Below are 26,149 nucleotides of genomic sequence, written 5' to 3' on the forward strand. Positions count from 1 at the left end.
CCCTGGCGGTCCAGTGGTTAGGATTCCGCTGCCAGGGCCTGGGTTGGATCCCTGGTTGGGGAACTAAGATCCCGCAAGCTACATGGTGTGGCAAAAAGAAAGGAAGTAGTAGAGCATGTTTTGTGGATTGTGGGGAATGATCTAGAACCGAGGGAGAAGTCCGAGGTATAGGAGGGAGGGCGACTGAAAGAGCAGAGTCCTCCTACGGGGGGTTCGGCTTTGGATGGTTTGTCCTCCGTCACAAGAGGACACAGAGCTTTCGGGCAGAGGAGGGTGAGGGAGTTCATCTCTGCCCTCTTCAGGGCTCTCTGTGGAGGACCAGACAGGAAAAGGGGGGAGCGGAGGGTTTCGGAGAGAGGGAAGGTGGAAGGACTAGGAAAGGGTGGGACACCACTTAGAGGTCCTTCTGAGATTTGGGGTCACACATTTACAGGTGAGAAAGGAAGCCGGTGCTGCCGTGTGTGCGAGTGCGCAGGTCCGTGTGTGCGGGCCCATGTGTGCATCTCCAGCCAGGTCTTGCGGGGGTGTAGGTGCCACTGGGCCTAGACCTGGGTTTAACTGGGGTCAGGGCTGTGCTGGAGGGAGTAGGGGCGAGTGCTGAAGTGAGGGAGCCAGGGGTGCTTGCTGAGGGATGGATGTAGTGCTGGGCGCTGGGATCCCAGCTGGATGAGGAGGAAGGCGAGGGCGGGCGCAGGGGCAGGAGAAAGCAGGCGGGGCGTGGGCTGCAGGTCTCCATGAGGCCATCAGAGAGCTGCGTGGTTCTGGGCAAGTCTGGACCCTCCCTGGGTCTCAGTAACATTGCAGGTATTGCCCTGAGGCTCAATGCACCTCAACTGTGCTGCATAAACCGTTACATTAAAAATATATATTTGTTTATTTGGCTGCGCAGGATCTTCGCTGCCATGTGCGGGATCTTTAGTTGCAGCACGTGGGCTCTTTAGTTGCGGCATGAGGGATCTAGTTCCCTAACCAGGGATCGAACCCAGGCCCCCTGCATTGGGAGCGCAGAGTCTTAACCACCAGACTAGCAGGGAAGTCCCAGAAAACGTTAAATTCTAATGGTGGTCAGTCTCCTCTTCCACCCCGAGAGCCCAGGTCTTGCCATCTGTGCTGTTGCTGTCTGTGCTGTTGTAGGAGTCTGTGCTGGTTCTGTACTTCCTGGGGGATCTGCAGAGGTGGGCGTGTGCAGGGGCTCTCCCATCTTTAACCCCGTCCCGCCCCTCTGGCTTACTGCCGCTGCAGGCCCCTCTGTCAGGAGCAGCTCCAGAAGACAGCGGGTCACAGATGAACATTAGTTCATAAAGGCCCGGCCCTCCCTGTGGGGGACGCATATCAGACACCTGAACAGCCTGCCTAGCAGTTCTGCTTCATGCACTTGCTGATTCAGCGGCGATTCCCCGAGTCCCTCCTCTCTGCTAGGCACCGAGGCTGCAAGATGGGAGGATGCGTGTTCTCTGGTGGGGAAGCTGGACGGTTAATCTATAGTCAAATAAATGCAGAGAATGATGGAACTTATGATCCAGGCTAAGAAGAAATAAGCGAAGTGACAGCGGTGGTGGTGATCTTCTGAGAGGGTAACCAGGGAAGGCCTCTCCGAGAGGTTGTTACCAAGCCGAGGCCTGAAGGGACGAACTTGCCAGGGAGTGAGGGCAAAGGCCCTGAGGCTGGCGGGGTGGGGGGCATGGGGGGGAGTGGGCGTGTCTAGGAGTGGAAAGCGCCTGGCGTGTCCAAGAGTGGCAAAGATGGAGTGGGCTGTCCAGATCACTGGGGACTGGAGGTCAAGTTGAGGAGGTTAGATTTTTATCCTCCAACACGGGAAGCCATTGAAACATGATCTATGGATGCGTAGCTGCCACGTGGAGAAAGGTTTGGAGCAAGAGTGGAGGTGGGGAACCAGGTCAGACGAGAGCTGGTGGTGATGGCAAAGATGGAGAGAGAAGCAGATGCATACAAATACATTTCGTCTTCGATGGCTTGAGGACTATTTGGTTAAAACATATTTGTTGATGCAGAAAGGTGTTCATGATCTGCTGCTTTGTGGAAAACATAGATTACAGACAGGTAGGCATACTATTAGCCCGTTAAAAATGTATAGAGAAAAGTGCAGAAGGGTCTTCACCAGCCAGGAATCATCCTAGTGCTGAGGAGGAATTTTAATTTTGTTCTTTTGGCTTATTTGTATTTTCCGGATTGTTTGAATGACAAAAGAGGATTACTGAAAGCTGCGTTTTGAAGTGGCGATAAATGCTGCCCCTCTTGTTATTCCCCCGCCTCTGCCAGGAGTACGAAGAGCGCCTGGCCCGGCTGAGGGCCGACTATGAGGCAGAGCAGGAGTCCAGGGCCCGGCTGGAGGAGGACATCACTGCCATGCGCAACTCGTACGATGTGAAGCTGTCCGCACTGGAGGAGAACCTGCGCAAGGAGACAGGTGGGCCCCCGCCCCCCAAAGCTGTCGGGAGGGAGGCCAGCCTGCTCTCCTCCTCACCCCTCTGACTGACATTATAGAGCACTTCCCATGCACCAGGCTCAGTTCTATTTAGTCCTCACAACAGCCCAGCCAGGCAGGCACCACAGTCACCCTCACTTTGTAGATGAGGAAACTGGGGCCCAGAGAGGGTAAGTAACTTGCCCATGGTCACACAGCTGGTAAAGTGGAGCCAGGACTTGAACCCAGCAGTCTGATTCCAGAGCCAGTATTCTTACCCACAGCACTGCCTCGTGATGCCTTGGCCACAGGCTGGATCGCCTCCCAAGGTTGACTTAGAGCTGTAACATATCACCCATGTTTTATGGATAAATCCTTTCCCACAGTTTCTACATTTTCTACAGTCTCTTTTCACATTTGAGACCATTTGTTACCAAAGCAACCACGTCCCCAAATAAGCATTTAATCATTAGCAAGAACTTTTACCTTCCTGGAAATTTTTATCTTCTATTTGACATTCTAGAACGTTCCATCCCACCACTATCTTTCAGACACCTGTGCTGCCAGGCAGCCCAAGACTTCCTAATACTCAAATACTGTACTCAATTACTATAACATCCACCTCATAATGATGACAATATGTTCATATCATTGGTACCGTTTATTGGGCATTGCGTGTGCCAGGTACTGGGTAGGTAGGTGCTTCTCCCGAACGCCCTCAGTGAGTTGGGACTCACCGCATCCTCACAACGCATGTGTGCAGACTCAGGCTTGGAGAGGTTCAGGCCATGAGCTAGGGAGTGGATGTCTCTTTCAGCAAAGGGGACATCAGGACTCTCTCAGGGGAGCCCAGGACACGGTGACAAAGAAGAGGTTGGGATGTAAAGGAGCTGGTCTACTGCCCATGAGCTGGGAGCAGAAGGCCTGTGCGATCATCTCCCATCCCAGATGGCAGGGAGATGCCCCTCTTGGTGTAGACCTGGAAGAAGAGGGAAGGGCAGATTCTAGCACTTTCTGTCCTTGGGGGTGTTCCCTCCATCCTCTTTGAATATCAGGCCTCCAAGGGATTTTATTTGGTCTCGCTAATATCCATCCACAGCATTCATTATATCCCACGGCTCTAGCTTATCCTGTGGACAAGGGCCCTGAGACCCCGGCGAGGCCCCTGAGGGTCTTGGGTGTGGAACCTGCTGATTGGGGGCTCTCTGCCTTGGAGACAATAATACCTGCAGGGAAGTCAGTTTATGTATTAAGAGCAGACCCAAGGCGGAGTGGTAAGAGCCCAGCATATAATGGCCGGCTGGGGAGGCCAGAGAATGGAAAGATCATGGAGCTGGTCAGGGAAGGCTTCCTGGAAGAGGTAGAAGGAGACAGGGCTTGAGTTCTGATGCGCAGACGGGCAGAGATGGGAAGCCAGTATTTAGGGGCCTGGGAGGCTCTGACTCTTAAGCTGGTCTCTCGGAGATGGTGAGCTTGGGGCCAGCTTCCAGGGAAGGGTCCCGCCTGTCCACCCTGTAAAAAGCTAAAGGAAGGTCTCTATTTGCAGAGGCTGTCCTGAAGGCAGAAGTCCTCTACAAGGCCGAGGTCATGTCCAGGGCTGAGCTCGCCAGCAGTTCTGAGCACTCACCTACTTTCCAGTACAAGATGGCCATGAAACCCGAGATCTACTCCATGCCTGACACCCTGCCCAGTGAGGGTGTCTTCAAGACTGAGGTTTCTTCCAGGTTTGAGGAACTGCCCAAGGTGGAGGCCTCCAAGTCGGAGGTTTCTCTTGGGTCTGATGAGTCTTCCATGCTCGAAGAAAATTTCATCTCCACGGCTTTCCCTGGGCCCAGGGAGCCCTCCAGCCTGGAGGTCCCTGTGCCTGAGGTGGAGGCCCCGAGTGGACACTTCCTAGATGAGGATGTCAGCCGGGAGGCCACGGAGCCCCTGTGGGAGGAGGAGCCCTTCCTCCAGGGAGAAGAGCCCCACCTGAGGGCCCTGGAGCTGCTTCCGGGCCTGCACAACCCACTTGCCGTGGAAGCCAAGCTGGCCAGGCTCTCCTCCACGGGGGCCGGGCTGGACGTGCCCCAGGCGGACGTACCCAAGGTCACCACGCAGGTAGCTGATGTCATGCAGGATGCCATGGGGGCAGAGCTCAGCTGGGGCACAGAGGTCATGGGGCATGTGCAGACGTCTAACCTCTGCTGCTCCGGCACTGCCGGCACCATCTCTGCGGTGTCTCTGGCGTGGCGACAGCTCAGCTGTTCAGGGGTCTGGGAAAGAGAGGCTCTGTCTGATGCTCTGTAAACCAGTAGGAAGGTTGGGATTGAGATCCCAGGCGATGCCAGCTGGGCACCTGTTTTGCTGACGGAGGGACATCTGTGCAGGGAGTTTGCTGGTTGCCATGGTTACACTGAGCTCCAGGCCTGAAAGAGCTGGAGGTGGCCTTGGTCAACCCTCATGCTGTTGTCGGGGAGAGGGTTCTGTGAGAATCCAGCTACCTTTCAGGCTACCCAGGAATCCTGAGATGCAGCTCTTCCTCCAACCTTCCCCTTTATCCTGTGCCTTCTCCCTTTTCAACCCTCTGTTTTTATGTTTAAAAATCTTTTTTTCTCTCTTCTTCCCTTTGTCCTTCCCTTCCCTTCCCTTCCCATATGTGTGATTGTGTGGGTATAAAGACCACAGGCATTTGAATCAGACCTGGGCTCAGATCCCAGCTCTACCACTCACTCAGTTGTGTGACCTTGTCCAGTCACCTTTCTGGGCCTCAGTTTCCTCATCTATAAAATGGGGATGCTGACACATGCTTCACGTGAGGTCATGCAGGTAACGCTCCTGCAACACAGCAGTGTCTCTCCTCTCTCCCCCATTTCCTCTCTCCCCTGTTCTCCCCCCTCATCTAGTCTCCCCTCCTTCCCTCAGGAAGAGGTGGTGGGGTTGGTGAGCAGGTGGGGAGCTGAAGGGGCAGGGCAGGGCAGGGCAGGGCAGCAAAGGATGATTCTGGCCCAACCACTCCTCTTCCCCCTGCCCCTGTTCTCCTGCAAGCACCCCTCCCAGACAGATCTGCTGGAGCCTGGTGACCTCAGGTCTGAAGTTGAGGCGGCCGACGACCTCCTGCCCAGGACTGTGAGTACTGACAGGCGGGGGCAGTTCCAGGGGCCTGATTCTTCCCGGATGCTTCCGCTTGTCTCCTTCCTCTCTGGCCTCAGTTTCCTCACTCGTAAAACTGGAACAACAGGGACTTCCGTGGCGGTCCAGTGGTTAAGACTCTGCGCTCCCAATGCAGGGGGCTCGGGTTCGATCCCTGGTCGGGGAACTAGATCCCGCACGCCGCAACGAAGGTCCTGCACGCGGCAGTGAAGATCCCACGGGCCACAACTAAGACCCAGTGCAGCCAAATAAATAAATAAATAACAGAAACAAAACCAAAAAAAACCAAGGACAACAACCCCAGCCCTCCCCCAGCTTATCCCCATCTCAAAGCAGCGTGCAAATCAGAGGAGCCGTCACCTCTCCTTTTGTCGATTTGCCAATAAGAGGCCGCTGATCCACAGCGATTTTCAAACTTTCCTCAGCCGTGGAGCCCTTGTCTAGAGCAGAGAGGCCCAGCATGTGCGGTGGACGAGGGCCGCAGAGCAGGGGCTGGGGGCCCCGGAGGCACCATCAGGGAACCCCCCCGGGGGTGGGGGACCCGTTTTGAGCTCTGCTGCTCTCAGACCCCACCCTTGTTTTCTCTTCTGCTTCAGAGAACACAACCGGCCAAGGGCACTGGGAGGAAGGCTTTAAATCTGCCCACATTTGTGGAGAGAGAAAGCGATCTGCCAGCTTCTGGACCTGATCTCTGGGTAGGAGCCGGCGCTGCAGGTTCTTAGGAGATGGGAGACAGGGAGGTCGGGACACCCCGGCCGGCAGGTGACATTGAGATGGGACCGAAGCAGGAAGAAGGCGCTGGGGGGAGCACCAAGCAGGGGTCAGCAAGTGTCAGAGTCCTGGGGTTGGAAAGATCTTGACTTTCTCAGTGACAGAAAAGGAGGTCAGAGAAGTGGCAGTATGGATGGGGTTGTGGGGAGAAGGCAGGGAGTGGGCACGGAGGGTGCGGCAGCCCATGGAAGAAACTGGATTTTACTGCAAATGTGATGGGAAGCTGTGAAGGATCAGTTTATATTTTAAGAAAATCCCGCTGGCTGCCGTGTGTAGCCTGCATGGTGAGGGGTGGGAGAGGGAGCTGGGGGACCGTTTTGGGGGGATGTTGGTGGAAATGGTGCATTTTTGTATAACTGGGTGTGCCCGAGCCAGAAGTGATCCGTCCCAGACTGCCAGGGGCCGGGCTGCCCCCGTCTGGGATTGAGGCCGCTGTGAGCTCGTGTCCAGGAGTTGGCCTCCCGCCTCCACCTGGGTTTCTCTTTGTGCTCAGGAGGTTGACCTGGGCCCGGGAGTGACCGAGGAGGTGGTGTTAGCAGCAGAGCCCAGTGTGGGAGCCGAGGGTGAAGCCCAGGTGGCCTTAGAGGCTCAGCCTCAGTCTCTGCTGGCCAAGACAACTGCGAGAAGGGACAGTATGGAGGTGGCAGTGCTGACCGATGACCTACTGCCCACTGTGGACCAGCAGCAGGTGCTTGCCCGGTAAGCACCTGAGCCCGGGGTGGGAGGGGGTGGGAGGGAGCTATGCCCGGGGGGGGGTGGTGGTGGTGGGACCCCATGTGGGGCGGGAGGGAGCTATGCCCTGCGCGCAGGGGTGGAGGTGCCCATAGATTCTTCCTGAGCCCCACACAGGTCTTCTGATGTGGCTGAGCCTCTCCAGGAGAAGCGGGGCAGGGATGGTGCTCGGGTCAGCCAGGCGGCAGGGCTCTGCTCCCGAAGCAGCACAGGTGCCACCAGATCCCCGCCTGGTTTTTGAGAGGCCAGGCCTGCAGGCTTCAGGAGCTCAGGGCAGGCGATGCAGGCTTCCCCCAGGTCGCAGCCGAGCCTCCAGTTCCTCCCTGATGGAAGATGTGCTCCCCCTAGGGACAAGCCACCCCAAACACACCCTGGGGCGCCTGCGGGGCCGGGCTTTCCTCACTTGCTCTGCGGCTTTGTGCAAGTCGCTTAACATCTCTGAGCCTTGGTTCTCACCACTGGAGTTGAGATTACAGTCAGGCTCACCTCCATGACAGAGTCAGCCCCACAGCCAGGGGTTCAGCCCCCTTCAGGCCCCACAGTCCACTGTTCAAACATTAACTGAGCAACTACTACGTGCTGGGCACCAGGATGCAAGCATAGATGGGATGTCGCCTTGGCCTTCAAGGGGCTCTCAGTCCAGGGGCAGGCAGGTACATGAGGTCTGGGGAGGCAGGTTCTGGAGCAGTTAGAACCAGGTTCTGTGTAGTCACTGCCTGGGTTCCCGTCCGCCTCCACCACTTCCCAGCTCTGCCACCTAGGCTGAGGTTAACCTCTCTGTGCTTCAGCTTCTCATCTATACAGTGGGTGATAGAATCTCAAGAAGCTTGTTGTGAGGGTCAAATGAGACGACGCCTACAGAGGCGGGAGCTTGGTGTCGCGCACACAGAAAACACGTGGCACATGTGGCGATTTTCACTGTGTGGTCTGCAGTGTGGTCGGGGAGGGCTTCTCGGAAGAGGGGACACCTGTATAAGGTTTGCACGAATATGCCTCAGGGGTGGCATTTGAGGTACGGGGCACACCTAAGGTGGCACAAAGGTGCAGGGGGTGGAAACAGTCTGGGTGTTTGGAGAAGCAGCCGCCCTGAGTTGAAGCTGGAGTGAGTTAGGGGTGGTGAGGGCAGAGGGAGGTGAGACAGGGAGGCCCTATGTGCCCCCGGGGCTTGGGCTTCATCCTGATGGGGACCCTACAAGGGTCTTAAGCAGAGCAGTGAATTGGATGTGACTCCCCTGAATCCTGGCTGCTGTCAAGCCGAGAACTGAGCCTGAAGCGGGTCTGGGCCCGGCTGCTTGGTTTGCGTGGTTCCGTCCTTTCCCTTCAGCATGATCTCCTATCCTGTTATGAATCCTGGGAATGTCTTTAGTTATACTCCCCTTATGTCCCTTTGGAAAGAGGCAGAGTCTAAAATACTTCTGTTGTGCTTTATTAGAGAGTAGGGAGTTCTACATAAGCCTTTGTAGTTATTTCAAATTTGTACTTTTAAAGGCAAAACTCTAAACATTTTTTTTAGCATTTTAGATACAAATATTTAAAAAAATGAACTGTTCTTAATGTTCCCTGATTAAATATTATGCACTGACTGTATGGAACATTCTTCACAACCCAGGGGTATTCTGATCCCTGAGGTTGCCTGGGAGCATGGCCGCGAGCCTGCCCTGTGGTGGCACCGTCAGTCCCAGGAGGCGGGAGGCGGGTGGAGCAGCTCTGGCTCCAGAGCGAGACTCTCGCCCTTCCTGTGGGGCAGAACCAGCTGGGTGGCTGAGCACACAGGCTTGGAGTCAGGGAGATCTGGCAGGAATGCCGGGTCTGATTCCGAGCCAGCAGCTTCACCTCTCTGGGCCTCAGTTTACGTGTCTGTGAAGTGGAGTTGTTGGAAGGAGTCGATGAGATCAGGCTGGACACCCAGTGCTCAGTGATCGGTAGACTGTCACGTTTGCTTTCTCCTCCACGAGGGCAGCTTGCAGCTGTTGGAGCAGCAGGTGGTCGGGGGCGAGCAGGCCAAGAACAAGGACCTGAAGGAGAAGCACAGGCGGCGGAAGCGGTATGCAGACGAGCGCAAGCAGCAGTTGGTGGCGGCCCTGCAGAACTCAGACGAGGACAGCGGGGACTGGGTGCTGCTCAACGTCTACGACTCCATCCAGGAGGAAGTGAGGGCCAAGAGCAAGCTGCTGGAGAAGATGCAGAGGAAGGTGAGGCCCTGGGCTCAGGCCGCGCCCCCGCTGGCCCCGCCCCCACACGCAGGCAACGCTGGGCGGGGCCTTCACACCTGGTCGGTCGTGACACCTGCGTGTATGTATTCGGTACCTGCTGTATGACACACCCTATTCTGGAAGCTGTCACGGTGACAGGTGCGTCTCTGCACTCTTGGAGCTCGCGTTCCAGGGGAAGTGTGTGTGTGTAAGAAACAGCGTAGCAGAGAAGGAAGCAAGAGACTCTAGGGAGGGGTAGCCTGATGAAGAGAACGGGGGGCGGGAGGTAGGCGCGGCTTTATTTTTATGTTTTTACTTTTTTTTAAGTACCAATGCCCAAATCACAAATGCAAAACTGAATTCATTTCCACAAAGTGAGTGCCCTGTGCAACCAGCACCCAGACGGAGGCACCGAGCATTAGCAGAACCCCAGAAGTTCCTGGGGCCACCGTAGATGGTGGGGACAGGGCCGTTCTGGTGGAGGTGGTGGGACCTGATGGAAGAGCGGTCTGGGCCGGGAGACCGTCCAGTGCCCGGAATGAGGTCCGAGGTTCGGGGAACAGAAAGGCAGCTACCTGGCTGAGCTTGGGGAGTGAGGACAAGAGGAGAATGAGGCTCTGCCATCTGTGACAGACACTTCTATGTCCTTCAGAGCATCCTCCGGGTGACCTGGGCCTCATAATGTCCTCCTTGGCCACCTGCTCCCCCCCCCGCATCCCCACTCAACACAGGCGACCAAGGGATCTTGCCAAAGCATAAAGATGATACTTTTTCCTCTTTAAACGTCTTTAGTTTTAAATTTTTCTTGGCTGTTTTCATGCCTTTTCTTAATACCCTTTATGTCCTTAGTTGAATTTGGTCTTTCTTGTACTTTGGTCTACATATCTTAAGTTTTTAAAAAATTCTTTCCTCGTTTTGTGTTAATGTCCCACTTGACGTCTTCCTCATTTTTGTCCATTTCAAGATTTTGGATTTCTGATTTGAAAATTTCACATCTGGGAGTGCTTGTTTAAGGAAACTTTGTCCACACTGGGGTGTTGAGTTATATTTTTAATCCGTTTGGTTCCGTGTGCTTGTGCTTTGGGGGGAATTTTCTTCTGCTGAAATGCTTTGATTTTCATTTTCTGTATCTTATGGTAGCTTTGATTAGATACATCTGCTCTCTTCTGTTTACTTCATAATGTCTTGTTTTTCTGCACTCTCAGTGACAATTGAATGCAGACGTTGTTGGAGGATGGAGGGAACAAAAAGTACCCAGCAAACTAAGATACCTTGGGACAGAAGAATGAGGCAGGCAGCTGCATATAATCAATGGATCCGTTGATTATAGGGTGCGGTACTCACAGGGTGGGACTGGGCAGGTGACAATTCGGAAGCATTCGCAGCTGTGCTCCGCAGCACCGAGGGGGCGTTGGGACAATTCTGTATTTACCTAGCGTGTGGGGGTAGGTACTTGAAAACAGGAAGAGCACTTTTAAGTCAAGATTTATGAATGGGTAACTAGTCTTGTGCGCAGTGGGAATACGTCAGGGAAGGCCTTCGTCATTGTTTGGAGACTACCAGAGCATTGAGGCTACCTGGACCTCATCATAATTAAACAATATCTATGAACTACAAAGCCCCACACAGAAGAGATTTACTACCCTGTACAGCCCTAGGTAGGGTCCGTGAAAGGACAGGAGGAACTGAACGAGCCCAGGATGGCATCAGTTATGCTAACAGCCATACAGAGGTAAAGGTTCGGGGTGCCTTGCTGGGCTTTCCTATTTGATAGCACGCTCTTCTGGCCGTACGGAAGCGCAGCTTTACATAGAGCTTTTCATTAGTGTCCTATGGCTGCTGTAGCAAATTACCACACATTTAGTTGCCTGAAACAACACAAATATATTATTTCACAGTTCTGTAGGTCAGATTCCAGGTACAGCGTGGCTTGGTTTCTCCGCTTAGAATTCCACAAGGCTGAACTGAAGGTGTGGCAGGACTGCATTTCTTTCTGGAGGTCCTAGGGGAGAATCCATCTGCAGGTTGCTGACAGAATTATTCCTATGTGGCTGTAGGACTGAGGTTCCCATCTCCTTGCTGGCTGTCAGCCATGGTCATTCTCAGTTTCTGGAGGCAGCCGGCATTTCCTGGCGCCTGTCCCCCTTCAAAGACAGCCTGGACGATAGAGTCCCTCTCCTGCTTCCAATCCCTTTTTTTTAAAATGGATTTAAAAAAAAATAAATTTATTTATTTTATTTATTTATTTTTGGCTGCATTGGGTCTTCATTGATGCACGTGGGCTTTCTCTAGTTGCTGCGAGCAGGGGCTGCTCTTCGTTGCGGCGCGTGGGCTTCTCATTGCAGTGGCCCCTCTTGTAGAGCACGGGCTCTAGGCGCGCGAGTTCAGTAGTTGTGGCACACAGGCTTAGCTGTTCCGCGGCATGTTGAATCTTCCTAGACCAGGGCTTGAACCCGTGTCCCCTGCATTGGCAGGCGGATTCTTGACCACTGCACCACCAGGGAATCCTGCTTCCAATCTCTTTGACTCTCCTCCTAACTTACTTCTGTGAAGCCTCCCTTCCAATGCACCCCTTCTGCCCATCTCTCTGCCCCCCCTCCCACACTTGATTACCTTGGACCCACTCGATAATGCGGGATAATCTCCCTATTTTAAAGTCAATTGATTAATAACATTAATTCCATTTGCAAAGTCCTTTTTGCTGTTTAAGATAACATATTCACAGGCATAACACAAGGGGATGAAAATCATAGGGGCAAAAATCTTGCCTTCCAAAGCAGCTTTTTAAAAAAAAAAATATTTATTTATTTTGGTGAGAGGGGCCATTGCTTCTTTTGTAATTTTCTCTTGTTTCTGCAGGACTTTTAATTTCCACTTCAAGGGGCATCTCCCACTTCTAAGTGCTCTCTAAGTGACCTCCAGAGCAGTGCCTTAGAGAGACTAATAGTTTGAGTCCTGCACACATTTCAGTCTGTCCTATCAATTTCCCAATGTCAGATCTGTTTTCAGTGTTTTCCCACCGTCAGAGTGGGGCTTTCTCTTTGGGGAGTGATTTAACTGCCTTCTGTCACCTTGTCCTTCCACTCTATGCTTTCCTGGGTGCCCTCCACTTTTCCCCCTGTGGGGTGGGCTAGGAGCTGTCTGCTGAATTTACTGGTAATCTGAAGCTTCTAGTGTCCTCTGTCTCCCAGTCAGTGCCTGGGCTCAGGATGGTTTTATCTTTTCTCCTCATTGTTCTGTATGTTTTTCTGAGGCTCTCTGGGGAGATTCAGATTTAGGTATCTGTGTATATATTTTTAAAATATAAACAAACGTGTGTGTGTGTGTGTGTGTGTACACCCGTCCCTCTCCCCATACATATCCTCCCCCTTCTTGGATGGAAGTAGCTACAATACACACTTCCCCCACCTAGCTTTTTTTTTTTTTTCACATAATAATATATCCTGAAGATCACTCCATAGCAAATCTAGAAATATTCCTCATTCCTTTTTACTGCTACATGGTACTCCACCGTGAGGCTGTATCATTGTTTACTCAAAAGTCATGATGGGGGCTTCCCTGGTGGCGCAGTGGTTGAGAGTCCGCCTGCCGATGCAGGGGATACGGGTTCGTGCCCCGGTCCGGGAAGATCCCACATGCCGCGGAGCGGCTGGGCCCGTGAGCCATGGCTGCTGAGCCTGCGCGTCCGGAGCCTGTGCTCTACAACGAGAGGCCACAGTAGTGAGAGGCCCGCGTAACGCAAAAAAAAAAAAAAAAAAGTCGTGATGGACATTTCCAATCTTTTGCTACAATAAGGGGTGCTGTAGTGAATAGTCTGTGCATACTACTTTTACGTTTTTGGTAGATTCTTTTGGAATCAATTCCTCCAACTGGGATTGCTGGGACAAAGAGTAAATACATGTGTGATTTTGCTAGATATTGCCAACTTCCCTCCATGGGGGCTGTGTCCTTTTGTGCTTCCACTAGCACGCATGCGTGTGTTTTCTCACAGCCTCACCAACAGGTTATACTGAAAATTTTTTGGATTTTTGACATTCTGATAGACAAGAAGTAGTACCTCAGTGTAGTTTTCTTGTTTTAAAAAAAATATGGAGTCCTCACATTATCCCCCCTAGATTTATTTATTTATTTATTTATTGGCCACGCTGCACAGCACGCGGGATCTTAGTTCCCTGATCAGGGATGGAACCCACGCCCCGTGCAGTGGAAGCACAGAGTCTTAACCACTGGACCACCAAGAAAGTCCATAGTTTCCTTTTTTACATTAAGAAAAATTGAGATATAATTGACATATAACATTATATTGGTTTCAGTATAGAACGTAATGATTGAGTATTTGTACATATTTGAAATGATCATCACAATAAGTCTAGTTAACGTGCGTCACCTCACACAGTTACAAATTCTTTTTCTTGTGATGAGAACCTTTAAGATCAACTCTCTTAGCAACTTTCAAATATGCAACACAGTGTTATTAACTGTAGTCTCCATGCTGTGTGTTACATTCCCAAGACATTTATTTTATGATTCAGTGCAGTTTTAATCTGCATTTTTTATACTGTGAGCAAGGTTGAGTATTTTTTCATATGTTTTAGGGATGTTTGCAGGTTTTATTCTCGGAACTGTGTTCACAAGATGGTGGTTCTTTTTCTTCTCTACTTGTAGGAGCTCTTTATATAGAAGTATTATAATGTATATTAGCGATATTAACTGTTGGTCTGTGAGATAAGTTGGAAATCTTTTTTCTTCTAGTTTGTTATTGTCACTTTTTACTATGCTTTATGGTATTTTTCCATAAAATTTTTTTTGGTCAAGTTGAGTAACTTTTAAATTATTGCGTATAGATTTTGAGTCATAACTGGAAATCTTCACTTGTGTTTTCTCCTAGAACTTGTATGGGGTTTTTTGTTTTTACATTTAAATCTCTGATCCACTTGGAATTTATTGTGGTGCACGTGTGAGGAGCTGATTCAATACTATCTTTTGCACCATTTTTTGAAAAGTCCATTTACTCTCCACTGACTTCAGTGCTGTTCTTTTGTATCCTAAGTTTCTGTATGTACTTAGATGTATTTCTGGATTTTCTGTTCATTTCTCTTGCTCTGTCTGTTCACGTACCAGTGTCAGCTACTTTGTTTAAAATTCAGAGGCTTTATAACCTGTTTTATAATCTCATAATCCTCGCTTAGTGATTTTCTTTTCCAGGTTTTACCTGGCTATTCTTTCTTGTTTGCTTCCCCCACCCCAAATGAACTTTATAAACAATTGGGTTAGCTCAAAAGAAAAAGAAAAAAGCGGGTGGAATTTTGGGGAGAATTATGTTATATTTATAAGTTAGCTTGGGAGTATTGACGTTTTTATGAAGTTGAGTTATCCTGTTCAGGAACATCCATGGTATATCTTTCTATTAGTTCAAATCAATTTTTATGTCACTCAGGAGAATTTTATAGATTTCCTCATATAGGTTTTAGACATATCTTGTTAGTTTTACACTTAGGTATTTTATTTTATTTGCTTTCCTCTATGGGGTATCCTTCTCCATTATAACTTTTTTAAAAAAAATAAATTTTATTTATTTATTTTTGGCTGCGTTGGGTCTTCATTGCTGTGCACGGGCTTTCCCTAGTTGCAGTGAGCGGGGGCTACTCTTTGTTTCGGTGTGCAGTCTCCTCATTGCAGTGGCTTCTCTTGTTTCAGAGCACAGGCTCTAGGTGCGCAGGCTTCAGTAGTTGTGACACACAGGCTCAGTAGTTGTGGCCTGCGCTCTAGAGCGCAGACTCAGTAGTTGTGGCGCACGGGCTTAGTTGCTCCGCGGCCTGTGGGATCTTCCCGGACCAGGGCTAGAACCCGTGTCCCCTGCATTGGCAGGCGGATTCTTAACCACTGCGTCACCAGGGAAGTCGTCCCCTCCATTATATCTTCTAACTGGATTTTGTTTGTGAAATGAAGGCTATTGGCTGACAAAGGTATTTTAAAAAATCATTATGAAATAGAAGAGAACACTTCTCAACTCTTTCTATGGGGCCAGTAACACCTGATACCAAAACAAGACAAAGACATAACAAGAAAACTATAAACCAATATTTTAATGAATATAGATTAAAAATGCTCTACAAGATACCAGCACACCAAATCTAGCAACATATAAAAAGGATTATACACCATGCTGAAGTGGGATTTATCCCAGGAATTCAAGGTTGGTTTAGCATCCAAAAATCAATTAATGTAATATCAATAGAATAAAGGACAAAATCTACATGATCATCTTAATAGATGCAGAAAAAGCATTTAACAAAATTCAAAACCTGTCATGATAAAAACACTCAGCAAACTAGGAATGGAAGGTAACTTCTTCAGCCTGATAAAGGGCATGAAAAACTCACAGCTAACATCATACTCAGTGGTGAAAGACAGAATGCTTTTCCCTTAAGATCAGAAACAAGAAAAGGGTACTTGCTCTTACAACTTCTGTTCAACATTGGACTGGTGGTTCTAGCAAGGCCAGTTAAGGAAGAAAGTGAAATGAAAGGCATCTAGATTGGCAAAGAATAGGTAAAACTATCTCTAGTTGCAGATGACATGATCTTTGTATATAGAAAATCTTAAGGAATCCACTAAAAAAATCTGGTTCAGCAGGATACAAGATCAATAAGGAAAAAGCAGTTGTGTTTTTGTACACTTGCAATGAATAATCTGCAAATAGATTTAAGAAAACAATTTCATTTACAATACATCAAAAATAATAAAATACTTAGGAAAAATTTTTTTTAATAAATTTATTTATTTTATTTATTTATTTTTGGCTGCGTTGGGTCTTCGTTGCTGCGCGTGGGCTTTCTCTAGTTGCGGAGAGTGGGGGCAGCTCTTTGTTGCAGTGCACGGGCTTCTCACTGCGGTGGCTTCTCTTGTTGCAGAGCACGGACTCTAGGCACATGGGCTTCAGTAGTTGTGGCTCGCAGGCTCTAGAGCACAGCCTCAGTAGTTGTGACGCACAGGCTTAGTTGCTCCACAGCATGTGGGACCTTCCTGGACCAGGGCTCGAACCCGTGTCCCCTGCATTGGCAGGTGGATTCTTAACCACTGCACCACCAGGGAAGCCCAGGAAAAAGTTTTACAAAAGAAGTGCAAAACTTATATTCCAAAAACTATAAAACATTGTTGAGAGAAATTAAGAATACCTAAATAGAAACTTCCCTGGCAGTCCAGTGGTTAAGACTCTGCACCTCCACTGCAAGGGGCATGGGTTCGATCCCTGGTCAGGGAGCTAAGATACCCTGTATGCTGCGCAGCGTGACCAAAAAAAAAGAGAGAGAGAGAGAGAAAAGGATACCTAAATAAATGGAAAGATATACCATGTTCATAGATTGGAAGACTTAATTTTGACAAGATGGCAATACTTCTCAAATTGATCTGCAGATTTCAAGGCAAGCACTCTCAAAGAACCAGCTGGCTTCTTTGAAGAAATTGACAAGCTGATCTTAAAGTTCATATGGAAATTCAAGGGACTCAGAATAGCCAAAATAATCTTGAAAAGAACAAAGTTGGAGGACTCATACTTCCTGATGCAAAATTTACTACAAAGTTACAGTAATCAAGGCTGAGTGGTACTGGTGTAAAGACAGACATATAGAATCAGTGGAATGGAACTGGGGGGTCTAGAAATAAACCCTCACATTTACAGTTAGTTGATTTTCAACAAGGGTGCCAAGATGATTCAATGGAGAAAGGATAGTCTTTTCAACAAATGATGCTGGGACAGCTAGATACCCACATGCCAAAGAAAGATGCTGGACTCCAACCTCATGTAGTATACAAAAATTAACTCAAAATGAGTCAAAAACCTAAATAGAAGAGCTAAAAACTATAAAACTGTTAGAAGAAAATGCAGGTTTAAACCTTTATTACCTTTAATTAGGTAATGCTTTCTTAGGTATGATACCAAAAGCACAAACAACAAAGGAATAAAAGATAAATTGGACTTAATCAAAATTAAACTTTTGTAGGAATTCCCTGGCGCTCCAGTTGTTAGGACCCCACACTTTCACTGCTGAGGGCCCAGGTTCAATCCCTGCTCAGGGAGTTAAGATCCTACCAGCCGCAGGGCGCAGCCAAAACACAACAAAGTAAAACAAAAAAAGAGCCAGCAGGTATTTAAAAACAATTAAACTTTTGTGCTTCAAGGAACACTATCAAAAAAGAGAAAAGACATCTCACAGAATGAAAGAAAATATTTTCAAATCATATAGTATGATAAGATGCTTGCATCTAGAAAATATTTTAAACACTTACAACTCAAGAATAAAAAGACCACCCAATTTTTAAATGGGCAAAGGATCTGAACAGACATTTCTCCAAAGAAGATACACAAATGGCCAATAAACACATGAAAAGATGTTCAACATCATTAGCCATTAGGGAAATGCAACTCAAACCCACAGTGAGATACCATCTCATACCCACTGGGATGATTGTAGTAAAAAAGACATACAATAACAAATGTTGGTGAGGATGTGGAGAAATTGGAGGCCTCATATACTGCTTTGAAAAATAGTCTGGAAGTTCCTCAATTGCTTAAACATAGTGTTACCATATGACCCAGCAGTTACACTCAAGAACAACAAAAATATATCCACACAAAAAATTGTACACTGATGTTCATAGTCGCATTTTTTATTATAGCTGCAAATGAAAACAATCATGAATGAAAACATAATGTGATGTATCCACACAATGAAATATTATTTGGCAGGAAAAGGAATGAAGTACTGACATGTTCTACAACATGGATGAACCTTGAAAACTCTATGTTCATTGAAAGAAGCCAGATACAAAAGACCACATGTTGTATGATTACATTTATATGAAATGTCCAGAATAAACATATCTGTAGAGACAGAAAGTAGACTGGTGGTGATGATTGTACAACTCTGAATATGCTAAAAGCCACTGAATTGTATACTTTATTTATTTATTTTTTTGTGGTATGTGGGCCTCTCACTGTTGTGGCCTCTCCCGTTGCGGAGCACAGGCTCCAGACGCGCAGGCTCAGCGGCCATGGCTCATGGGCCCAGCCGCTCTGCGGCATGTGGGATCTTCCCGGACCGGGGCACGAACCTGTGTCCCCTGCATCGGCAGGCAGACTCTCAACCACTGTGCCACCAGGGAAGCCCTTTTTTTTATTTTATTTTATTTTTTGGCTGTGCTGCATGGCTTGTGGGATTTTAGTTCCCTGCTAAAGGATTGAACCCAGGCCCTTGGCAGTGAGAGCGTGGAGTCCTAACCCCTGGACCACCAAGAAATTCCCAAATTGTACACTTTAAATTGGTGAATTGTATGATGTGAACTATATCTCAATAAAGCTGTTATAAAAATCATTGTGAATGATTACAAATGCACAATAATATATTAAGATTGTTACCATGAATGCCGTGTATCTACTATCTAGCTACATTCATGGAGCATAATTAATTTAATTGAAGGCCCTGTGTACCCACCCCTCCCTGATGGCTGTGTCCTACCAGACATCCTGTGTTCTCAGTTGATTACATGTGACTATCATTCCCATGAATTTATTTTTAAATTTTTTAAAAAATTTATTTTATTTATTATTATTATAACTTATTCCCATGAATTTAAAACAGTCTTCTTTACTAATCAAACTGCCCCTGCTCTTTGAGGAAACAGATTGTGCCAAGGTGTCTTGGGGTTCAGGGAGGGCCTGGTTGGAGTTGGGAGTCCCCATGCTTAGGAGGCTATGGAGGGCCAGTCTGGCAGACCTGGGCAGGAGATCAAAAAAATCTGGAACCCATGGTTAAATCAAGGTGGGTCTGATTCTTAAGTCTGGTGTTTGTCACATAATAACAGGATTGTGGCAGTGGAAGAGCAAGGACTGTTGAGTCTGAGAATTTATGCCTACTGCTTCTTTAGATAAAGAGTTTGTACAGTTCTCTGAGATCCTGTAGGACTGTGGTGACTACAGTGTTATGTGTGGAGCCTTCTAAAAGGTTCCTGAATAAAATGTATGAGTGTGGGATAGAGACCGAGGGCTGGCAGTGGGGGTTGATGGTAAGCCTCTCTTGCTGCTTTCTGCGGGGCTGTGGACCCTGTAGGTGCTCATTTAAACACTGAGTGGAGAGGTGGGAGGGAAGGTGAATGAATCAATGGAAGGATGACAGGACAGACGGTGGAGATCAGAATGGATGGGTGAGTGGATCAGTGAGCAGAGGATGAGTGGCTGGCCGGAGGGGCAGGGAGCGGATGCAGAGGTCAGATGGATGGTGAAATGTGTCGATGTCTTTCCTCCTCACTGCTTGTCATCCCTTGTTTTTAGCTTCGGGCGGCAGAGGTGGAGATCAAAGATCTGCAGTCAGAGTTTGAGCTAGAGAAGATCGATTACTTGGCCACCATCCGTCGGCAGGAACGTGACTTTATGCTCTTCCAGCAGCTCTTGGAGCAGGTGCAGCCCCTGATTCGCCGGGACTGTAACTATAGCAACCTGGAGAAGATAAGGCGCGAATCCTGCTGGGATGAGGATAATGGCTTCTGGAAGATCCCCCAGCCCATCATCATAAAAACCAGCCTCCCAGTAGGTCAGGAACTTTGCTGCGCTGCCCCTCAGCGTTGTCCCCGCCCTTCTCCACAGTTTGCCCTCCTGCAGGCTGACAGATGGCCATGCACCTCTCCCTGCTGGCTGTGGGTACAGCAGACATGTGACTCTGGGTACCCAAAATGTTGGGGACCTAAGAGTCAGACAGATGTGGGTTGGAATTCTGGCTCCACCATTCCCTGTGTGACCTTTTGGGGACTCAGTGCCCTCCTCTGTGAAATGGGGATTAATAACAGCACTTTCCTTAAAGATTGCTGGGTGGCTTAAAATGTGTTAGTACATGTAAAACCCTTACAGCCACGCCTGGCGCATTTTAAATGTGTGGTACATTTTCTTATCATGATCATCATTGTCATTATTTCATCCTGCAATAACCCTGTGAAGGACAAAGATGTTTTACACCTGTTTTACATATGAGGAATCTCAGGGAATGTAAGTGACTTATCCAAAATCACAGTCATAGCGGTGAGTTGTAGGCCAGGGACAGAAATGAGCTGTTCAGAGTTTCAGGCCTGGTTCACCTTCTGCTTTTGCCACTGACCTCCTGTGTGACCTTATGTTGGTCACTGTCCCTCTCTGGGCTTTGGTCCCCTGATCTTCACAAAGAAGGGGTTGGAAAAGATGATCTTGAAGGTTCCCCCACCTCCACTGAGTCAGAGTAGGGCCAGACTTGCGGTGGATCCTCTCCAGCCACGTGCTGGCTCTGCCCATTCAGGGAGCAGCAGGCTCCTGCATCCCACGGGGCCGGCACCGGTCCTCACCTGGTCAGAGGGTATCCATCCAGGTCCTACATCTCTGACGATCACGGATGGCACTGGCACCATCCCTACTGAAACTCCAGCCGCCCCATTTCCCACAGTCTGCAGGCAAGAGTGGCCTTTCTCCCTGCGCCCACCTGCTCTCTAGCCTGGAGGCAGTGGAGTGGCTTCTTTGGTCTGAGCCCTCCTGTTGTCTGTTTCCCAAAGCCATCCCCTTGCTTGGGCTGGGAGGTGTCCTCCCCTGGCTCCAAGCCTGAGCCAGGCCTGAGCGCCCAGCCCCCTGTCCCTCTGGCCCTCATTCCAGGCAGCAGTGACCGCAACTTCTGTTTTCTCATAGCAGTTTCAACAGGGCTACAGAACAGATCAGCCCGCAAAACCTCCACAGCGGACAACAGTGAACCAGGCACGGTAAGGTCTCTGGGAGAGCGAGGGGAGAGCTGGCACCGGGCAGGCTTGGCCCCCAAGGTGCAGTGCGTCAGTGCTGCTGTAGAAACTGGACTCTGTTTCTGTCCACCTCATGATTAAAGTGGGGGGCTGAGCCAGGACCCTTTCTGTGTAATTCTTTGCACCCAGACCCTCCACCCACTCTGGCCCTCATTCAAAAGCCCTTTATGTGCATAAAGACCAGAGGAAAAGCAGGGGTTCAAGGCAGCCCACCCTGCTGGTGAAGGACAGAAGCTTCAGCTTCAATCCCAGTGGCCAGGGAGTTCATTCTGGTTCCCTTGGTCCCAGCTGGTACCCTTGGACTGAAAGCGTCCTCAGAGTTGCCATAAACAGTCATTGGGATTCTAAAGTCACTTTATTTCATATCTCCCTTGTTTTGTATTACAACAAATATATATCCTTAAAGGAGAGGTCAGCAAACTTTTCCCTAAAGGACCAAACAGTAAATATTTTAGGGTCTGGGGGCCACATGGTCTCTGACACAACTACTCAACTCTGCCATGACAGCACAAAACCAGCCATACGCAATATGTAAACAGATGAGCACAGCTGCGTTCCAGTAAAACTTTACAAGAACAGTCTGTGGGCCAGATTTGGCCCATAGGCTGTAATTTGCTGATCCCTGCCTTAAACCATTACAGATAGTTTGGAAAACCTACACGGAAAATACGTTTGCAATCACGATAAGGCCACTCATAGGTTAATGAATTCCAGCTAAGCATCTCCTCCTGAGCAACTCAGGCTGGTTAAAGCTCTGACCGGCTGCTTTTGATGCCTTAACTTTGTAAAAAAAAAAAAAAAAAAGTGTTGTTGTTCCTGAAACAACCATTCTTAACCTGGGACCACAAATGGGTTATATTAGAATGCTTTTAGTTCCAGTAAGCAAACTAGGGAATTTATTGGTTCATGTTAAGTGCACCAGTTTCAGGCATGGCTGGATCAAGGGGCTCAACCAGTCCTGGTTCTGTGTGTTTCTTGACCTTTTGGCTCTGTCTCACTTGGAATCCTAGGTTTGGACTCAGGCAGGCTTTCTCCATGTGGCAGGAAAGATGGCTGCTAGCAATTGGTGATCCAATAGGAAGAGAGACCTGGTCTTTTAGAGCATCTTTAAACAAGTGCTTGCGGCAAGATTCTGATTGGCTCTGCCTGGGTCATGGGCCTACGCTTGGACCGATGACTATATCCAGAAGATGTAGTTCTGTGATTGGCCTAGGCTGGGTCACATGTCCAGCTGTGCAGCAAGGGGATGGGCAGGTGGGATGGTGATATTCGGGTGCTGTGAATGATCACCCCACCAGGGCCATGTCAAGGGGGAGAAGGTAGTTCCCTGAAGGAAGAGATTCAGGCTGAAGAAAAGAAATCCACTGTAGCAGTGAAAAATACTAGTCCTTGGTGATAAAAATGTTGGGACTCCAGTTCTTATGATCAGAAGTGAGCTCATGAGCTGAGTACTATATTACCTATTCTATGAATACATTGTGATGGGTTTAAGGGTGTGTAGTATCGTGCTTGCCCCGATGGACCTTGTTGTGAGCTTTGCAGGAGGAACAAGGCCCTTCGCGTCCCAAGGAAGATGGGGGTGGAAGGTGGGGAGGAGGATGTGTAGGCCTGGCTGGTGACTGTGACCCTTTTGCCCCGAGCTGCCTAGATCCCACCGCAAGTGTCTGGGGTCTGAAGTGTAGGGTACACCAACGTGGGCAGTGAGGTTCAGGGCAGCCCTGCCACCCAGGCTGGCAGAGCCTGCTGAAGCCTGGGTAAGGGCCCAGGTAAGAACTGCACAAGCAAGGGGTCTTAACCTGTGAGGATTTGGAATCTCAGCAGGAAGAAGACCGCTACAGGCTGATGCTCAGTCGGAGTGACAGTGAAAACATCGCCAGTAACTACTTCCGGCGCAAGCGGGCCACCCAGATCCTCAGCGCAGATCCCATGAAGAGCCTCGGTGAGTGCCGTGCCCACCTCCTGTCCTCCAGGCCCTCCCTGAGAGCTCTGGAGGATTTGGAGTCACACAGGCCTGGGTCAGAAACCCCTTTCCCTCTCTGAGCCTCAGTTTCCTCAGCAGTAAACTGAGGGGGATATGCCTTCTCCTCAGGATCAGGTGAGATGAGGTGGGAAGTGCTCAGTACACGGCCTCCCCTTTCCTCCCCCGCTCTGTCCATCTCCCGGTGGGGAGGTGCTGAGTTGGATCCTGTGTCTCCCTGACACGCAGAAGGTCCTCAGCACACAGCTTGGGCCCCGGCCTGGAGTTGTCTGGGACTTGGTCAGTTGCCACCAGCTTCCTCAGTTGCCAGTATGGTGACTTTCTCCCACTGAGCCAATTGGGGGCAAACAGGACCACAAAAGCAAAACACACTTTTACAAGCAAGAATCGAAAATCACTTTGTTCCTCTGCTTTTAAAACTAAAATCAAAGACCACAGAGCTTCTAATAAAATACCAATAAAAAGCAAATCTCAGTTCTACACAGAGGTTATTTGAGAGACAGAATGGGTGGAGTTGAGGAATAAGGAGGGAAAAGCTGGACAGGAAAGAAACTGACATCAGTTGAGTAGTTGGCATCATGCCCATGTTGCAGGTGAGGAAACTGAGGCTCGGAGAGAAGTGGCTCCCTAGGGTTATACTTCCAGGAAGTGGTGGAGCAGGGATGTGAAGCAGGCTTGTGTGGCTTGACAGTCCAGGCTGCCTCAGCCTGAGGCTTTAAAACTCCATGCTCCCAGCCCAGACCCTTTGGATGCAGACGTAGTGCTGGGTCCAAGGCCTCAACCAGAGCAGCTTCTCAGAGCCTGGGGTCCCAGCTGCGGGACCAGGGCCTCTGGCTGGGTGGGGGGTGGACCAGACTTTGCACCCTGCATGCACGGAGTCTTTTCTCTCCATCCTCTGCGCTCCTGGCTCACCAGTGCTTCTGTCCTTCTTCTCCACAGCACATCACAGCTCGCCGCCAGGCCTCAGCTCCCCACTTGGCAACAGCTCTGCCATCTCACCCACCCAGGCCCCTGAAATGCCCCAGCCTCGGCCCTTCCGCCTTGAGTCCCTTGACATCCCCTTCACCAAGGCCAGGCGTAAGAAAAGCAAAAGCAGCTTTGGCGGTGAGGCTCTGTGAACACATTGCCTGCTGCTGCCCTGCCTTTGGGCTCTGTGAGACTGCCAGGCCCCTCCGGGGCAGGCCCAGCTAGGTCTCCTCCCACCTGCCCCCCACAGTACTGGGTGCACCCGAGGGGGCCCTGGCCCTGGGAAAGCACAGTCCCCTCCCTGCTACCCAGAGAGCCCACTCTGCCCAGGGCATGAGCTCCTCGGAGGCTGGACCATCCTTGGAGAGACCTGCTCTGGCTCTCCACGCCACGTCAGCGTTTTCATCTGCCCTCCACTGTGCCCACCAGTGTTGTCCTGTGCCTCCATGGACTCAGAAACCCCAGCCCTGCCTCAAGGCCTTCACTAGCAGCCCGATAGAGTGGGACAGTGACTTCCACATGGGTCAAGCTCAATGTCTTGGCGATGGAAAATTGTGCTTCCACCTACTAGGCCCCGCTTTGTGAGGAAGCCCTGTGGGACGGGCACAGGAGTCCTGGAGCAGCTGTTCCCGCACTGCCTATGCTCAGCTGGTCTGCGGCGCAGAGGAGGCCACTCCACATTAAGCTGCCCTAATAAACTGCCTTTAGCTGCTGAACTGCCCTTCTCTGATCCTCTGATAGCATCACTGGGGCCCCTCCCTGCCACTGCCTGGCCTTCATGGGGAAGCCCTTTCTGGAGCAGGGATTCTTAACTGCCTGTAGGCTCCAGGGTCTCTGCAATCCCCTGTAATTGTGAGTATAAGTGCATTTTTTTCTGGGGAGAGCATGTGAATGTGAACTGTCGTTAGATTCTCGAAGGATCTGTGACCCAGGAAAGCAGAGTCCTTGTTCTGGAAAATAGAGGCCACATCTTGCTGAGGCCCAGAGAAGACCCAGGTCTTGATGGCCCTCAGGGGCTGTGCTGGAACTGCGTGTCCTAACATGGCCAGAAATGAATCCAGGCCACCCCAGCTGCCTAAGACAGACCCATCCCCTTGCCCATTGTATCCCAGGCCTGCCCTGTGGGAGGGGCCCACAATCTGAGGGAAAAGTCTTGGCCTTTGGTGCTATCCTAAGCCTCATTTCACGCTGAGCCTCATCTGTAAAATGGGGATACCAACCTCATAGGGTCATCGTGAAGGTTAAATGAGATAGTGTGTGAAGTTCCCAGTGCATAGCAGGTGCTCCGTGTTAGTCCCCCTAAATCCTCCCCCTCCATATTTTGTATTAATTACTGTGATACCTGCCACAAGCCACATGTCTGGGCCAAGGAGCTCACGCCCTGGAGAAGCTAGGGTGGAAGGTGATTAGGAAACTTCGGAGATCAGTCTAAGGGAAGTCAGGCCGCAGTGCATACCTTGAGCGAGAGGATGTAAGATCAGGTCTTTATGGGGAACAAAATGCCCTTGTGAAGGGAGCAGCAGAGGGTAGGGCTACCATAAAGGATGGAGAAGATCCCGGGGCTTAAGATGGGAATGTGGGAAGAGGGTTCCTGGTGGAGGGGGCTGCATGAACAAAAGGCAGGAGGTGGGGAAGCTCAGGGTATGTTAAAGGTGGGAGGAGAACTGTTCAATGGAAGCCCTGAGCAGGGATGGAGAAGCTGATGAGGCTGCCAAGATGAGTTTAGGTGGAGACCTGAGTAAGTAGCCTTTGGGTGCCCCTGAGCCGTGGCAGACTGCTCAGCAACAGGCCGGCACCATCAGGTCTGAGCTTGGTGGATTGACGTGGCATTGTGTGCAGAAGGGCAGGAGGGCTGGGGTGAGAGGCTTAACCTTCCGTGCAGCCCTAACCTTCCATGCAGGGGATGGAGGTAGAAACCGTTAAGGAGATGCACAGAGCGAGACTTTTTGACTTTTGCCCCCGCATTCTTGGCTTGGTGGACAAGTATAAGAGGTCAGAAAAGAACAGCTACCTTCTCTCTCCACAGTTACCTTCACCATTTGCCCTGGGATTGTGTTTGGGACCCAGAGAATTGCTTAAGTCTTGGAGATGCTTGTGGTAGCTTTTACTTAGAGTCGTGGTGGGACTGAGGCAGGTTTGAGGTGA

The 26,149-nt window shown here is 49.8% G+C and overlaps 1 protein-coding gene across 9 annotated transcripts in view; it reads left to right on the forward strand.

Annotated features, from left to right (window-relative positions):
* Window positions 1-24,760, forward strand: part of KIF17 (kinesin family member 17) — a 48,258-nt gene extending 23,498 nt beyond the window's left edge. For 2 of the 9 annotated variants that reach the window (XM_033433153.2, XM_033433154.2), the window contains exons 7-16: window positions 2,281-2,428; window positions 3,972-4,525; window positions 5,453-5,533; window positions 6,154-6,252; window positions 6,822-7,027; window positions 9,021-9,252; window positions 19,583-19,841; window positions 20,954-21,024; window positions 22,879-22,999; window positions 23,978-24,758. In XM_033433153.2, coding sequence (XP_033289044.1) covers window positions 2,281-2,428; window positions 3,972-4,525; window positions 5,453-5,533; window positions 6,154-6,252; window positions 6,822-7,027; window positions 9,021-9,252; window positions 19,583-19,841; window positions 20,954-21,024; window positions 22,879-22,999; window positions 23,978-24,156 — 1,950 coding nt within the window. In that variant the 3' untranslated portion in view covers window positions 24,157-24,758. Of the gene's footprint in view, window positions 1-2,280; window positions 2,429-3,971; window positions 4,526-5,452; window positions 5,534-6,153; window positions 6,253-6,821; window positions 7,028-9,020; window positions 9,253-19,582; window positions 19,842-20,953; window positions 21,025-22,878; window positions 23,000-23,977 lie in introns of all 9 variants that reach the window. The other 7 variants (XM_049706470.1, XM_033433151.2, XM_033433150.2 and 4 more) reach the window with 7 other exon arrangements.
* The last annotated feature ends 1,389 nt before the right edge of the window (window positions 24,761-26,149 follow it).

This window comes from Orcinus orca, chromosome 1 (assembly GCF_937001465.1).
Source record: "Orcinus orca chromosome 1, mOrcOrc1.1, whole genome shotgun sequence".
In the NCBI taxonomy this organism is placed as follows: Eukaryota; Metazoa; Chordata; class Mammalia; order Artiodactyla; family Delphinidae; genus Orcinus; species Orcinus orca.